General features: G+C 40.0%; 2 protein-coding genes across 15 annotated transcripts in view; both read right to left on the reverse strand.

Annotated features, from left to right (window-relative positions):
* LOC127009395 (F-BAR domain only protein 2-like) overlaps positions 1-3632 on the reverse strand; it is a 53877-nt gene extending 50245 nt beyond the window's left edge. For all 7 annotated transcript variants that reach the window (XM_050882501.1, XM_050882491.1, XM_050882477.1 and 4 more), the window contains exon 1: positions 3478-3632. In XM_050882501.1, coding sequence (XP_050738458.1) covers positions 3478-3507 — 30 coding nt within the window. In that variant the 5' untranslated portion in view covers positions 3508-3632. The remainder of the gene's footprint in view (positions 1-3477) is intronic.
* Positions 3633-10856: 7224 nt separating this feature from the next.
* Positions 10857-16043, reverse strand: part of LOC127009416 (serine/threonine-protein kinase Tao-like) — a 36967-nt gene continuing 31780 nt past the window's right edge. For all 8 annotated transcript variants that reach the window (XM_050882528.1, XM_050882555.1, XM_050882545.1 and 5 more), the window contains 2 exons: positions 12969-13087; positions 10857-12245 (listed from right to left, as the gene is read on the reverse strand). In XM_050882528.1, the coding sequence (XP_050738485.1) occupies positions 12149-12245; positions 12969-13087 (216 nt within the window). In that variant the 3' untranslated portion in view covers positions 10857-12148. The remainder of the gene's footprint in view (positions 12246-12968; positions 13088-16043) is intronic.

Here is a 16043-nt window from a genome sequence, read left to right on the forward strand (position 1 = left end):
TATCACAATTCCAGTGGATTTAGTGACAGGATTATAATGAGCAGGGCACTCCCAGACTCAATGCAACTGACAATGAAAAAAGGCTGTCGCTTATCTTATATATGACATAACTTGACTGGGTGAGCCGCAAATTCGCTCAGCTACAGAGTGGCAATTTATGAATCATGAATTGCCTCAACTCAAAAGCTTGTTTGGTGGCAATGAATTCACACTTCAGTTTTCTTTGTTCCATGGTGTCAATGTTTTTTAGAATGAACCAACAGTTTGTTTTTATTCAGATACTTCAGTGTGAGTTATTTCATCTATCCTACTAATGAATGAGCTGTTTTTAATTACTGAAAGTTTGCAGAGTTAAGGGCATTTTCATTCAATTATTTTTTTAATGCATTACATTACAATATTATATATGCATTATATATTATATATGCATTATATATATATATATATATATATATATATATATATATATATATATATATATATATATATATATATATATATATCAGAGCTGGGTACTTTCGATCATCAGTCCTATCGTCCGATCTGATCGGAGCAGCACTTGGCGATCGGAATACAAAGATTGGATCATCTTTGTAAAAGGTAATCGGACTGTGGAGATCGGAACTTCACAAACTAACTTCCGATCACCGATCGCAGAAAAGAAAGTGGTCAACGTTGTCATGGCAACAAGTGACTGCAGACTTCTTATAATTATTTTTATACACGTTGCTAAATACACTCAACCCTCGATTTGCCGGACTAAAAGGGGGGAAGGCTTGTCCGGGAATGGCAAATGTCCGGCAATGGAAAATGTCCGGGGGTCTACCCCCTTGCCGGACTTTACCCTATATATGTCCGGGAAACACACCCCCGGACTACACCTCGCATAGCTTTGGTGGGTTTTTGGGTGGCATCGTTGTGAAGAAGAGGTGTATCCACGACAAGCACGTAAGCACAACACTCGTGTGACGCGGCAGACTTGTGTACAGTCCAGTACTAGACGTGTATGTCCGCTGCCATCTAGTGCCCGATTTGCGAACTTTGTCTGGCGCGTAGTTTGAAATCGACTTGTCCCGGACTTTTTTTTTTTACCCCACGGACTCTTGTCCGGCAAATCCGAAATCCGGCAAATGGAGGTCCGGCAAATCGAGGGTTGAGTGTAGTTACTTCAATGAGCGTCTTTATTTATAAAATTAAGCGATAATTATTGATCGTTAATTTATTTAATCCTGGTAAGACATCGTGAACGAGACGCGCAGGCGCAAAGTCGCTTTATTTGCTTGGCGGGACTTGTTACACGATGCCATGACAATGTGGTGTGGGCTGCAGTAGTGGGCTTCCCCTCACTCCTGTAACCGAGTGGCCTGCCCCAATTGTCAGTATGCATTTTCTGCTGCAGTGTTACCACCCTCTAATGGCGGCAGCGTCAGTTCCTTTTCGGGAAACCAACAAGACCTAAACTAAAAGGGGGGGCTTTGCCCTGCCTCGACCTCCCCACCTTCTTAACCAGGGGAAGGGCTTTGCCTTCCCTTGACCGCCCCCCCAACCGTCGGGCTCCCGGCCCCTGCAACAAGAGGAGGAGGAGGAAGGATGTCTCGCGAGACAGCACAACATGCCGCCCACACCACGGCACCAAACCAACGCCCCATACCCCTCCCATCCAAGAACTTATCTAACCTCTTCTTGATGTATCTATCGTGTTGGCGCTCACCACATGACTTCTACGTCTGTTCCACTCATCCACCACTGTTGGTAAACAATTCTTGCCTATGTCTTTGTTGAACCTGAACTTATCCAACTTAAACCCATTGCTACATGTCCTACCCAGCGTGGTGTCATCTGCCATCCACGTATCCTAAGACATCCCATCCAATCTGCGCATGCGCGGGATTTGTTTACAAACAAAGGGTGGATGAATTGTGACACGGCACCGTGTCTTTGTCGACTGCCTATCGCGATATGGTCCACCTGAGTTTGTTTTTTTATCTTTTTACAAGTAAATGTTGACGTATGTTTTTAATTTGAAAATTGCTTGATATATGAAAGTTTCTTCCTGCACCCTTTGTATGTCAGTAAATGAGGTAAATGAGGTATGTCAGTAAATGTGATAAATGAGATAACCTGCTCCCCTTGTATGTCAGTAAATGTGATAAATGAGATAACCTACACCCCTTGTATGTCGGTAAATGTGATAAATGAGGTACCCTACACCCCTTGTATGTCGGTAAATGTGATAAATGAGGTACCTTTTTTATTTATTTATTTATTTATTTATTTATTTATTTTTATTTATTTTTTTTTTTTTTTTTTTTTTTTTACATCTCAGCCTATAGCGCCGGTAGGCTTTCTTCAGGGGCCTGGTGGTCAGCCCAAGCCTGTCATGGCGCAAGCAATTTTTATAGTGGCACTAGTTATGCTTGGCTCATGCTGCCCCCTGGAACTCATTTTTGATTCGCTTGTACGGTTTCTTCTAGAATCCGGGATGATAGGTGGTCTTCTGGACAGCCTGTGGGTAGTCTCAAGCCACTCGGCAGTGACTAAAAAATCCCAGGTGGTAGCATGGGGATTTGAATCGACGTTGTCCATGGCGTGATGAATGCTGGCTCTAAATAATCCCCCAATGTTTTCCTAAATTATCAGAGCCCTATGTTATCATAAGGACTGCTAACCTATTGCTGCTTAAATATTGACATATCACCCTAATAGAGTCAAGTATCACCGCTTCATAAGTTGTTCAATCTCAGTGACAAGTAATTTATAATAAAAACAGTATTCAACAATCATTAGCATGGCACAATCTATCATCTTATCCTTCTTATTCTTGTTCTTGTGACAATTAAGTGTCACAACTGGGGAGTTGGGTGTAATTCTGGACTAATACCAATATTCTCACAGGCAAATGTTGTGATGAACTAATCCACATTTTTCTGTCTCTTCCCTCTTCTTTCTTTCTTATTCTCTTCTTCCTTCTTCACATTACCTTTTCTGCTTTTTCTTCTCTTTCCACCTCTTCCATTCTCCCCTGTCCATCTGCCTCTCCTCCTCCATTATCATTATCACCTCCTCCTTCTTCTCCTTATCTTCCTCCTTCCTTCTCCTTTTCCTCCTCCTCAAGTACTTCTCCTTTTCCTCCTCCCTTCCTTCTCCTCCTCCTACTTCTCCTCCTCCTCCCTTACTTCATTCCTCCTCCTCCCTTCCTCCTTTAGCCTGTCCCTTCCTATACACCGCCACCCGTGACCTCAAAAACGACAGACCGACCACCCAAGCCATCATCAATACAGATAAATATGACAAAAACTTAATACTTGAGGCGGGAGGAGGACACAACGAGGCCAAGGGGGCGGAGAGGAAGTGCCAGTTAAGGGGCGGGAGGAGGATCAGCTGATGCCTCCCGCCCCGCCATGGCCCCTCCCTCCCCTGCCGCCCCCAGGATCCCCGCGCTCATTAGTCATTCAGGAAAAGAAACTCAAATCCTACCCAGAAATAGTCACAGAAGTCGACAGCCATGGTGGTGACGGCGCTCAGTGGCTGGCGGGCGAGCACTCCCACATCCTGACAACAGGCAATATGGCGCCGTCTTGGTCTCGGTCTTGGTCTTGGCAGGGGTGTCCTCTTTTTTTTTTTTTTCCTGTTTTCCGCTTTGTATCGCTTCTTATTAGGTCCTCCTCCACCTCAGGACTTCTATACTTCACGTCATGTACTTAGTTACTTCACGGCGCCGTCTTGGTCTCGGCCCTGGTCTTGGCAAGGATGTCCTCCTCTCCTTTTTTTTTTTTTTACCTGTTTTCCGCTTTGAATCGCTTCTTATTAGGTCCTCCTCCACCTCAGGACTTCTATACTTCACGTCATGTACTTAGTTACTTCACGGCGCCGTCTTGGTCTCGGCCCTGGTCTTGGCAAGGATGTCCTCCTCTCCTTTTATTTTTGACCTGTTTTCCGCTTTGTATCGCTTCTAGGTCCTCCTCTCGTTCCTCTTTCCTTCTTATTCACACACTTTCCTTTTCAGTATCACGTAACTTTCTTAACTGCAATAAAGTCACTTATTTTCACTTATTCAAGCATGCATTTGCGCCCTTTTTTTCCCAGCACTGCGCGAGGAACACACTCTGTCCTGCCTGGGGGTTGGGATGGCATGTTCCTCCCTTCTCCCTTGTTGTTTACCTGCAACAATAAACTATCAATCAATCAATCAATCACTTTTGTCAGCTTTACCATATTCTTCTCTCTGGTTAATTTTTGTTTCCATATAACCCCAACACTGTGCAGATCGCCCCGTTGTCTTCCTCTATCTCCTGACCCACTCCTATATCTGCCTATTACCGTCACTATATACTCTCCTTTTTTTTTTTTTTTTTACCTGTTCCGCTTTGTATCGCTTCTTTAGGTCCTCCTCCTCCTTCTCCTCAAGACTTGTATACTTCACATCATGCACTTATAGTTACTTCACGGTGCACACTTATACACTTCACCCTGAACTGCATGAACGTTTCTCTTTTCTCTTCTTTTTTTTTTTTTTTTTTTACCTGTTTTCCGCTTTGCATCGCTTCTCATTATAAGTCCTCCTCAAGACTTGTATACTTCACATCATGCGCTTAGTTACTTAATTTTCGGTGCACACTTATATATACTTCACCCTGAACTGCATGGTGTTTTGTTGTTGTTGTTTTTTTTACCTGTTTTCCGCTTATTGCTTCTTATTAGGTCCTCCTTAAGACTACTTGTATACTCCACATATCATGCGCTTATAGTTTTCACCCTGATCCGATTCGAACTGCATGATATGTGTGTTTCGCTGTTCTTTTCTTACCCTGACTTTGCCCACATGTAACTCCTACGAAAGTTTGGTCAAATTTGTGTTCTTGGGCGATTAATGTTTTATAATACGACCCGGCCTTTGCCCAATATGATCTGTGGGGTCATTATGCTCAAACCTCTCGGCGCCCCAGCACACATATTTGACACGCTTTTTGAAGGAGTTTTGTGCATTTCCAGGGGTTGTTGAATGACCCTGATGGTAAATTCAATTGAGCCTTTTTAAATTGGTAGCTATAAGCCTACGGAAAAAAATGCAGTCCATATCACATGCTGCGCGGGAAGCCTCTTGACAGGACCAGCCATTGATATAAGCTACCAAAGTATGTGAAATTTCCAATATATCAATGTCTTCTTCACACGCATGAACACACTGTAGCCTACTTTTCATCTAGTAGTTAATGCATCTAGGTGAGTCCCAAGGGCTCTGTCTCCTCATGGAGTGCCTCATGCAAGAGCCACCACCAGAATATCCAGTGGCTCTGCAAGGATTAGTCTACTGCATCATCAGCAAAAACCAGGTCAGTGACCTTAATTGGTATTGTTAACATGCTCCACAGTGACTAATCCACAACGTATACTCTACTTCCCAGTCTATACAAGTACGTGTTTGTATTGCCCGAAATCCACTTCACTGTGACTCAACACGATGTCTGCATGTCACGAAACACATGAGAAATTAATCCAGACCAGGAAAGGGTTTTGCCGGTGCGGGGGATCGAACCCGCGACCAGTGATCGAGATGGAAAAGCCACTCCTTAATCAGTCGACCAAAGAGGTACCAATCATACAGAGTGGGTTAAGGGTCTGTCACTACATGTTGAAAAGGGATGGGGCAAGGACACAGCCCTGCCTCACTCCCACATTCATGGGAAAGAATTAATCTGGATACCCCCCCTGCCCACCCACCCACCCACACACAGACACCACTCTGATATAGCTCAATCGGTTTGAGCGCTGCTCTGCTAGGCTTCGTGGCATGGCAGGCAGAGGTTCGAGCCCTGGTCAGGCCGGGTGGTTACTGTCCCCCTTGAGCAAGGGGGATGGGGGGGGGGGGGGGGGTGAGGTCCTGGCAGTACCCATAGATTGACTAATGAGCCTTGCTCAAATTGGGAGGGCACTTAATTGCTGGCGATTACGAGTCCAACTTGTGATCATCCCGTGGTGAAATACACTCAAACACACACAAACTTTACAGCACACTCTATCCCAATCTTGACATCCTCAGGGAGACTCCTGACATACCTCTCCTTTTCTCTCCTCTGGAGAACACTAGTCCTATGCAACGGAGCCTTATGTTGGTTCTGATTCCCAGCAAGTCTGGCAGCATGACTCTCCTGTATTCTCCAGCATCTCCCCAAGGCAAAACCACTCCTAGATCTCGGGCACTTTCCAGTGCACTTCTTTGCAGCTTTATGAGTTTCACATTTGAAGGTATCACACAGTTCTATAGGGTCCTCAAGAGTGCTTAGAACTTTGAACTAATTTAAGATTGTCACTGCATACTCATGAGCACATGCCAGGTCTTTCAGCCTCTCAAGATGGAACAAAGTCTTGTTGTATCTCAAGATCCATGACCATACATGAAGCTTGAGTGTTGCAATAAGTCCATGATTAGTTCCAAACAACTCAGCACTCCAGAAAAACCTGCAGTTCTGAAGGATCCTCAAAGTACCGAGTATGAGTACTGAGGCAGCAAAGTAAGCGAACATGTTGGACTTCATTAACAAACTTTTCATTTAAGAATACAAATCTTATACTACCACCATACAATGATTTAGTAAAATTTCAGTGGAATGTGTGGTAGTTGTTGATCTCCCCATCATGGGAAGGACATTGCTAAATTAAATGTTACATCACTACTCTTGAGAACTCACATGATGTTCGACTACTATAATAATTATGCTCTATTGAAACACTAAAAATTCAATATAGCTTTAATTATCACTAAACTACAAAACTTGCATCCCCACAGATTTAAGCCTTAATGCAAACTTAAAATGACTTTGCATGCTGGCAGTTTATAATTCAGCAGTTCAAGACATTCATAATGCTCCACATAAAGAGGGCCACGTGAGGTGTATAACTGTGTGGTAGGCTCAATGGGGTTAAGTTAAAGGACAAATTTAACCATGGAGTTAAACTGGGAGGGGATTATTGTACTGAACAGAGTTGTTAATTAATGCCTACATATGATCTTCAGAATTACACATTACATATTTATAAAGATATTCAGACTAAAGAACACCTTAATCATGGGTAAAATTAGGGGACTAGAATTTCCTGTTCAGTAGCAAAACAGTGCTCTTCAAGAAGAAAAAAATCCTCCTGATTCCATGATGCAAATGCATACTATACTCAGCCGCTGAAGTATCCCCCCTGAATATGGTCAAGTGGCAGTCAGAATTTTTTGGGACAACAAAATACTAAAATAATGCAAAAGTTATATAAAATGACATCAGGTGATATCAAAATACTCAGATAATCTGATGTTGAGTTGGACTGATACATCATATAATCATATATGTACATCTGTACAAAAAAGCTGGAACAGTAAAAATGACACTTAGATTTGGAAGCATCATGTATTTTCTTATATACAGACACAGAATTTTTTTCAACATTACAAACACAGAGACCCATACAAAAATGCATCCTCACTTGTCTGAACTGCAACGTGAAATTCATTCATATCGACGCAAGGGGCATCCACCGGACACTACGCATGAGCACCAAACATCACGGAGGGTGGTACTTCCACTGGTGCCCCGGTCTTGGAGGGCAACGTGATTGCACTTTTAATGACAGCTACAACTAGATAAATCATCACATAGCTTCAATGAAGAAACAAACTGCCCATGAGGTAGTATACAGTCAGATGCCATGTTCACCGAAGTGGGTGGTAAATGCAATCTTGATATGCCTGGATCATACCACATGTTTGTAACGCCGTAAATACTTATGACTTTGTTTTATTTACCTGGAATTTCTAAACAGAGGAGGGTTAAGTGACATGAATGATTCTACAACATGAAAGAGGGTGAAAAGATAAATAAAAAGAAGTACAAAACAGATTGCATAGGATAAGACCTAAAACAGGAAAACAAAAAAGTTAATACAGATAAGACAGGCACAGCAGGAGAAGGATCTAGAGGTTCCACTGGAAATATGTACACAATGGGTCAACTCAAAATTATAATAAAATTTAAAGACCTTGAATAAAAGATCTGAGATTGATGTTAATGAAATAAAATGTTACAAAATGTGGCGAAACCATTCAAAAGTTAAACATACGAAGTATGAGCCAACAGTCATTGAAGTATCATGAGATAAAATTAAAATTACAAAAATGTGAAGTTTTGTGTTGTGAAATCAGAAAAGTTTAGAGAGAGGCCATTTAGAGAGGTAGTTCTGGGGAAATACCTAGCCACAACAAAAGTTACACTGAACACTAAAGATGATCCTACAGCTGAGACCTGTTAATGAGAAGGGAGTGCATGTTGGAATACAATACATAATACCTCACCATTGAGGGGAAATCTGGAGATCGTCCTAAACAAAATATCTGTTTGGCAGATCTGGTGTTACAATCATCTACCAATTAATGTGGTAGGTATTTCACATGGCATGCTCATCAAATTCTACAATGTTGATTTCATTAACAAACTAAATATAATTTCTTGAAGAAGCTAGATCTAATAGAGGGTGGTGGGATACCTCAGTGACTGCAATAAGTTAATAACATACAAGATATATTATATATACAATTTTTAACAAAAATTCACAAATTAAAATAAAGATAAAAATTAACATTGATACTAATTTTTAATTGCCATATACAGGTGAGGCAAGGAGTGAATGGGAAAACATGTGGAATGCGGCACCCAAGAAAATCAATGCATCCTTTCACTTAGATATTGAGACAGTTATCCATGACTAAAGTTTATGGAGGAACACATGGATGCAGTATGTGGCAGAGGAAAAGCTTAATGATGGACTGTCACTAATGACAGCTCCATCAGTAAAGAAGATATCAGACATTAAATATTTAAGGGAGAAAATTTCTCTTTACCTTATAAGAAACATGACCAAGATATGGCTGGAACATATCCTGTGATCAATATCACTTATTATCACAAATATGAATAATGATAATTACATTGAAGAAAACTTGAAAGAAAATACTGTACAAGTAACTGTATAAAAAAGTGACTGATACAAATTTGTCATGAAAAAGGCAAATTCATACAAAGCTATGAACCATTAGAAAAGTATACCAATAATATGATACAAATATGACAACGTAACTAATAAATCATATCAAACGTGGTACAGAAAGAAATAATATCACGTGTACAAAAAATAACATATACAATATAATGTACAAGTAATAAAGGGCATGACAAGAAATGAAATGATTCATTTGGGGCAAGATACAGTAAGAATGGACCAAGATGCATTCCATGTGAGGTTGTGAACACCCAGTCCATGACCCAGAAACATCTTAGCAGCTAATTAAACACTTTGTCTCATTAAGCTCAAAGTAACAAGTCTAACTAGATTGTAATACAATAAATACCAATGGTTGACTGATAGTTATTATTAACACCCATTTTTTATTTCTATGATCAGTGGATTATATATATATGCAATAAAAAAAAAATAACCATCACTGCCACTTATAATCTCAAACATCCACACATACATTCCACAGTTTGTCTTTCACACAAAGACTACCTAACAATTCAATGTTTGAGACTTAATACTGATCTCTTTATTTTGTCAATTTAACACTCAGTTCCATAGTGCTGCACCTCTCATAATATTGCTTAGCTGAAAACTCTAAAATTTTAAGGAAAGTACTTATTTGTTCTCTATTATCAGCAGTTATAAAATGTCCATTTTTATGAAGTTTTAATATTACTTGGTGGATACCCTTCATAAGTCTTTGACTTTACAAACTTGAGCATTAAAACACTGGTAAATCACCTCCAAGTAGAACTACATAAAAATTAATATAAAACAATAACAAAAAATACATAAATAACTCACACATTAAAAGGCTGGAATGATGTAAAATAAACAACAAGCCTTGGTCTATTTCAAGGCTGAGAATGTTTTTGTGATGAAGCCGACCAGGACTCATGGCAGGTGAAATCAATGATGCTGCTGGGTCAGAGAGTTAGATTTTAGGCGATGCATTATGTAACACAGTCAAATGGCAACTGGATCAAAACTAGAGCTTTGAGTGGCAAATAAAAGGATGAAAAATCATTAGAGCAGGAGTATTTACCATTTTTTTTTATAAAGGTGGAAGTTTCTATGCTCATCCTCCCTGAAAAGACTTATAATCTTTTGGCCTTTGTAGGAATAATACAAGTGAAACCACCTTGAAAACACTAAGATGGAAGGAAATGACCAGAACATTGTCAAATAAAATCAAGATGATTTTTGTCTGAAGTATTTATGCTTCTTACTACCACAAAATACTGTTTTTGGATCATATTTTAATAAAAATTCAGTTTCATACAGAAAGCGCTGAAGCATAAAAAAAATAAATTACAGTTGCTCCTGTTAAATTAATTTATTCTAAAAACACTGGGTTTCTGTAAAAGCTGCATATTTAGAGACCACAGAAAATCTACATGTAAACCATGTTTCCTTGGCATATGAAGATCTTAGGGTAAGTATTTGGGCTTTGTAGTCTCCAAATATTTGTGAATAAGTCAGCAACTAAAAGCCATAAAATTATACAATAATGAGAATGATAGAGTGAAACAGGAAGAGAAAAAGAATGCCTGCTCAGAATTAAATAATAATGGATAGTGAATTGGAATATACAAATATTCAGCTCCTAAATATATATATATATATATATATATATATATATATATATATATATATATATATATATCTATATATATATATATATATATATATATATGTATATATATATATATATATATATTATATATATATATATATATATATATATATATATATATATATATATATACACATATGTGTGTGTGTGTGTGTGTGTGTGTGTGTGTGTGTGTGTGTGTGTGTGTGAGTGTGTGTGTGTGTGTGTGTGTGTGTGTGATGTGTGAGTGTGTTCTCTGTAGGCTATGTTGCCTTCATTGACTAGGGAAAACCTCCTGGCAACAACTAGAATTCCTACTAAATCAACCAGTTCCATGATGATAAATAAAATATGTATAGAAGCTATATATATATAGGCTGATAATGGCTGACCATGTCACAAATAATCATATTATAATCACACCATTTGCTAGTTAAATTATTTGAGACAGGACCAGAGATTAATGAGCAGTAGATGGAAATTATTAATATGGCAATGTTAAAATATGAGCCTTCCTGGTTTACAATTACTGGCTCCATTTCTTGTATTACACTTCATGACATTGAGCAAAGAAAGTTCTCTACTGTCAACCGATACCATCGCTTTCCTTTACAAACTTTGAAAAGAATGCACTGAAATGAGGCAAGCCGAGATCATAACAGACTGACATTGATTCATTTCATACTTTTCTCTTTTGTCTAATTTTGGCATTTGTTGAATTAAAAGGTGAATCTGTGCTTGCAGTGATGAACATCAGAACTCTATAGTCATTAGCTTCTGTGTTTCACTGATCTGTATAAAGATCTGGGCAGCAAACTTAGAACAGCTGTGCCCAAATGACTATAAATGACAGGACCAACATATATGGAGTGAGCAGCGAATGCAAGAGGAAGATAATGTCTTTCTAGTCTCTTTTCCTAACAAGAAAATTAACTTTGACTTTACACCTTCCACTTACTGATCCCTATAATGTTTAAACTAGTGGTCAGCAATGTCTACAGCAGATAATGGACAGGTACGTACACTAATTTATCAAATAATAAATTCTGACAAGCATTACGGCTTCAAATACTGAATTCTGATCATTTATCTATCTTGCAAGCAGCAGTCCTTTCAACTAGATGCAAGTGTCATAACCAATCTTGCTTTCCAAAGAAATGCCAATCCAACTTCTTTCTCTTACTGGGAGGAAGGAAATCTAAAGCACACTGGCATCGAGGCCACACGAGCACCTTTGCAGCCCGGGCATCTATGAAAATTCCCTGGTCACTTGATGACCATATTTAGCAATTCCTAACCATTATCTGGATATATAGCAAATAAATATGATGTGACACTGGTATTTCTTAAATAAGGCTAATTAAATATTCAAGTTTCAAATTCATATTCATACCTGGAAATTAATACAGCCTATAAAGAACAAGTTGTCAATTATTTTTAACTCCCTAAGCTAGCTAAAAATCAACCAGTTACTCAATGGTTAGGTTGGAGGGATAAGGAAAGCATAGATGCAGCCACATTGAATTCTTCTGGCCATCGCTCACTTGATGATTCCGTCACTTGAGGGGGACTGGAATAAAAAAAAAAAAGAGTACATTAAAGTGTTAATATATTTGTGGCATGTTTCAGCTAGCATAAATGTACATGCTTACATAATAAAAACAGTTTTCATAATCATTGATATCAATAAAACTAATGAGTTTTAAAATATCATTAAGTGTAGCTGACAATGTTGAAATCTTAACCAGTGCCAGTATATGGGAGTCCGAGTATGTCTGGTTCTTTTGACTGTGTAGTCTTTCCTCCTGTGATGATAGTGCATTTCACCCTTTTTTATCTCCTACTTCCATTGCAAGAATTTTTTCAACTACACTTGTCCCTCCTCATTCATGGGGATTAGAGGACATGGACCCCCATGAATAGAGAATTCCCCTGAAGGTTTGGCGTGCCCCAAAAATAGGACTTTAAGGCCCAGGGAGGTAAGCAATTTTACATAAACTGTACCTAATAAAGAATTTCCATTACCTGAAAGCACCATAAAAGATCATAAATAGCATCATTCATCAGCTTTACATATTATAAACTGTACTGTAGTTTATGCAAACTTACAAATTCATAGTCCCTGAGCTGTGAAAATCCTTACCAATAAAATTTAACACATCAACATCACTTTGACCAAATGGTGCTTCACAGCTCAACAAGATTGTTTTGCTAATTAAAAGGAGTATGCTTCTCTCTTGCACCATATCTATCCAGCTTTTGGTTTATAACTGCCTTTATCATCATCACTTACCTAAAGCCATACCGTTGGGATTCATTATCAAAGTCATCCATCTCCCTGTTATGTTTTTCCTGCATCAGTCTCACTCGCTCATGACGTTCATGCTGAAATCTTGCAGATTCTTCTGCCATCTAGGAAATAAATTTAGTAAATATGTATCTCTATTAGCTGCATAAAAAAGTGTGTGTGTGTGTGTGTGTGTGTGTGTGTGTGTGTGTGTGTGTGTGTGTGTGTGTGTGTATATATATATATATATATATATATATATATATATATATATATACAGTAAAACCCCGATTATCCGAAATGGAAGGGGGGAAGCCTCTTTCGGATAAGCCGATTTTTCGGATAATCCGGATTTATGGCCGCCATTTTGATCGCCACCATTTTGATCGCCGCCAGTTTGATCGTCGGCATTGTGGCGTTGCGACTGCCGCCGACTGACGATGTAAACAATGAAACCAAACAAACACACGCTACACTAAACAAAGTAGTACGCTTAAAACATGTGATGTAAATGTTTTATTGTATGTTTGTCTGTGTGTCTCCTTGTCTGGACCAGTGTATGTTGATACTTGTGAGCGTTGCAGATCTGAATTGTGAATGTTGCAGTGCGATTGTGAATGGTTGTGCAAGCTTGCAAGTGTGACCTTGATGCATCGTGCAGGTGGAGACACAGTATGATGACTCATATTATCGCGCAACTCGTATGTTGGAAGGGGAATGTGGCATGGAGTGGAGAGGGGAGTCGTGTTTGTGTCGTTGTCTTGAGAGTACGGTGTGAGAGTAGTCGTGTAGTAGTTTGTTCGTTCGCCGCACCTACGTCCTTGCTGGGGCGAAGGTGCGGACGTGGTGCTGTTGAGAGTTTGTTTAATGTTTTTTGTCTAATACATTGATCTATTCGTTACAAGCTATTTCGGCAATACGTATTAGAAAGCATATTCATTTTAACTGTTCTTATCAATTTTAAATGTGTTAATATAGTACATATGTAGTTACTTTTATTTATTTTTGATGTTTTATAACGTTTTAGTATAGAAAAAAAATAAAATTTTAATTGCATTATCCAGATCAATTTCGGATAATCCGGTTTTTCGGATAATCCGCTTTCGGATAATCGGGGTTTTACTGTATATATATATATATATATATATATATATATATATATATATATATATATATATATATATATATATATATATATATATACAGTAAACCTTCAGTTATCCAGGTGCACCGTATCCGACCTCACCCGTATCCGGGAGTTTTAAAAAATATTTGATTTTTTCCATAAAAAAAAAATAATAAATAAATAAATAAAAATTGTCGCACGCCGCCAAAAGTCGTTCAAATTGCTTGCACGTAGCAATGATATTGACGTCCTGGTGGGAAGGTTCGCAGGAAAGCTGTGTGCTTCGCAGTACAACTGGCACATAAACGTTCTTGCCGAGCACTGCAGGTCATATCGAAGTGACGAGAGTCAAGGCAGTGCAGGTTTAAATGGTGGGAGTGTCAAAGGACTGTTTAAATGAAACACACAGTGTGAACCCTAGCTTAAGCCTTGATGACTGCCTAAATCCAGACTGGACTAGGTGAGTAGGGCTCCGTCCCCGTGGAGAAGGTGTGCGGGTCTGCTAGCACTCCTGCGGGAGTGAGGGCGGAATAAGAAATGCTGATAAGTACCGCCCTCAGTCCGACATGTGAAAGAAGGATTTTACCATGCTTACGGTAAAGCAAGTAAAGGGGCCCACATGGGTTCGGGAGTCCTGTGGGCCAGCCTGATCTGGAGGTGCAGGCTGGCTGAAAATCATGGTTACTTCTTGTGGCTGGCCTCCCCGTGGTCCTGCTGGATGCACTCTGCAGGGGATACCCATCCCCCCTGGCTCGCAAGGGCAACACAGTGTAACTAAACAGCCACAGATCACCGTGCAAGCGGATGCACCAGGTTGTCATTGACTACTTGGTTATCCTCCCCACTTACACTCAAAGTGGGGCGGCCTGGCATACTTGCCCAACGTCTGTGGGCCTTTGGGCTCATTGCCGGACTTAAAAGAGTAGTGCCCTGGGGTGCCTGCCTGGGCGTTCATATAGAAGCTTGCCTTGAGCACTTGATGCCCGTTGCCAACCCGGACTGCTTCAGGTATCGCTCTGGTAGCTATGCCTTCTGGTTGACCTGGGTGGTAAGGCCCGCGGTGCTCGTAGCCACAAGGTTACCAATGCAGCTACGCAGCAATAAAGCCGCAGGTGCGCACCAAAGAACACCACAGAGCGTCGGCCTTCCAGTTTTGTAAAACTGGACCCGTAAAAAGTTTCTTGTGGCAGTGCTGGGTCTGCTAGAAAGCCTATGTGGTAAACACAATGGTGCAGACTTGGGGGGTTAAGCTGCCACAAATACCTGGGCTTTTCTGGGTTAGGTCCAGGCCCCGCTGCTGTGATTGGCCAGGCAGGGGAACATTAACTGCTGCCTGTGAACATGGGGCTAGGCACCTCAGCAATGGATTAGTGGCTGAGGCTGTCACGCCTAATTGCCGAATCCCAAGTAACAGATTCCCCCAAGGCGCAGCATGACTGTGCTAAGCCAGGGAGAGATTGCCGTGAGTGCTAACCGTGACGACGCTGCTCGAACCCTTTTCTCAGCGCCCTGAGCACGTCAATTGCGCGCATTTCACATTCTGGTGCAGACTGACTGCTACAAAGCCGTGAGGCATACCATATTATGAGTATGGACAGAAGCACCTATGCAGTACTCTGTCGTTGCCTTTATGGCAGGCCATGATCGAAAGTTGGGTTTTCGGGTCCGTAGACTTAACCCACACCATATCCGGGTGCCCCTGTGGCTCTATTAACCCGGATACCAGAGGGTTTATTGTATATATATATATATATATATATATATATATATATATATATATATATATATATATATATATATATATATATATATATATATATATATATATATATACACACACAGTAATCCCTCGCCATATCGCGGTTCACTTATCGCAGTCTCGCTGTATCGCGGATTTTTAAATTGTATCGTATCACGGATTTTTCGCTATATCGCGGGATTTTGCGGTAAAATAA

This window comes from Eriocheir sinensis, chromosome 4 (assembly GCF_024679095.1).
Source record: "Eriocheir sinensis breed Jianghai 21 chromosome 4, ASM2467909v1, whole genome shotgun sequence".
NCBI lineage: Eukaryota > Metazoa > Arthropoda > Malacostraca > Decapoda > Varunidae > Eriocheir > Eriocheir sinensis.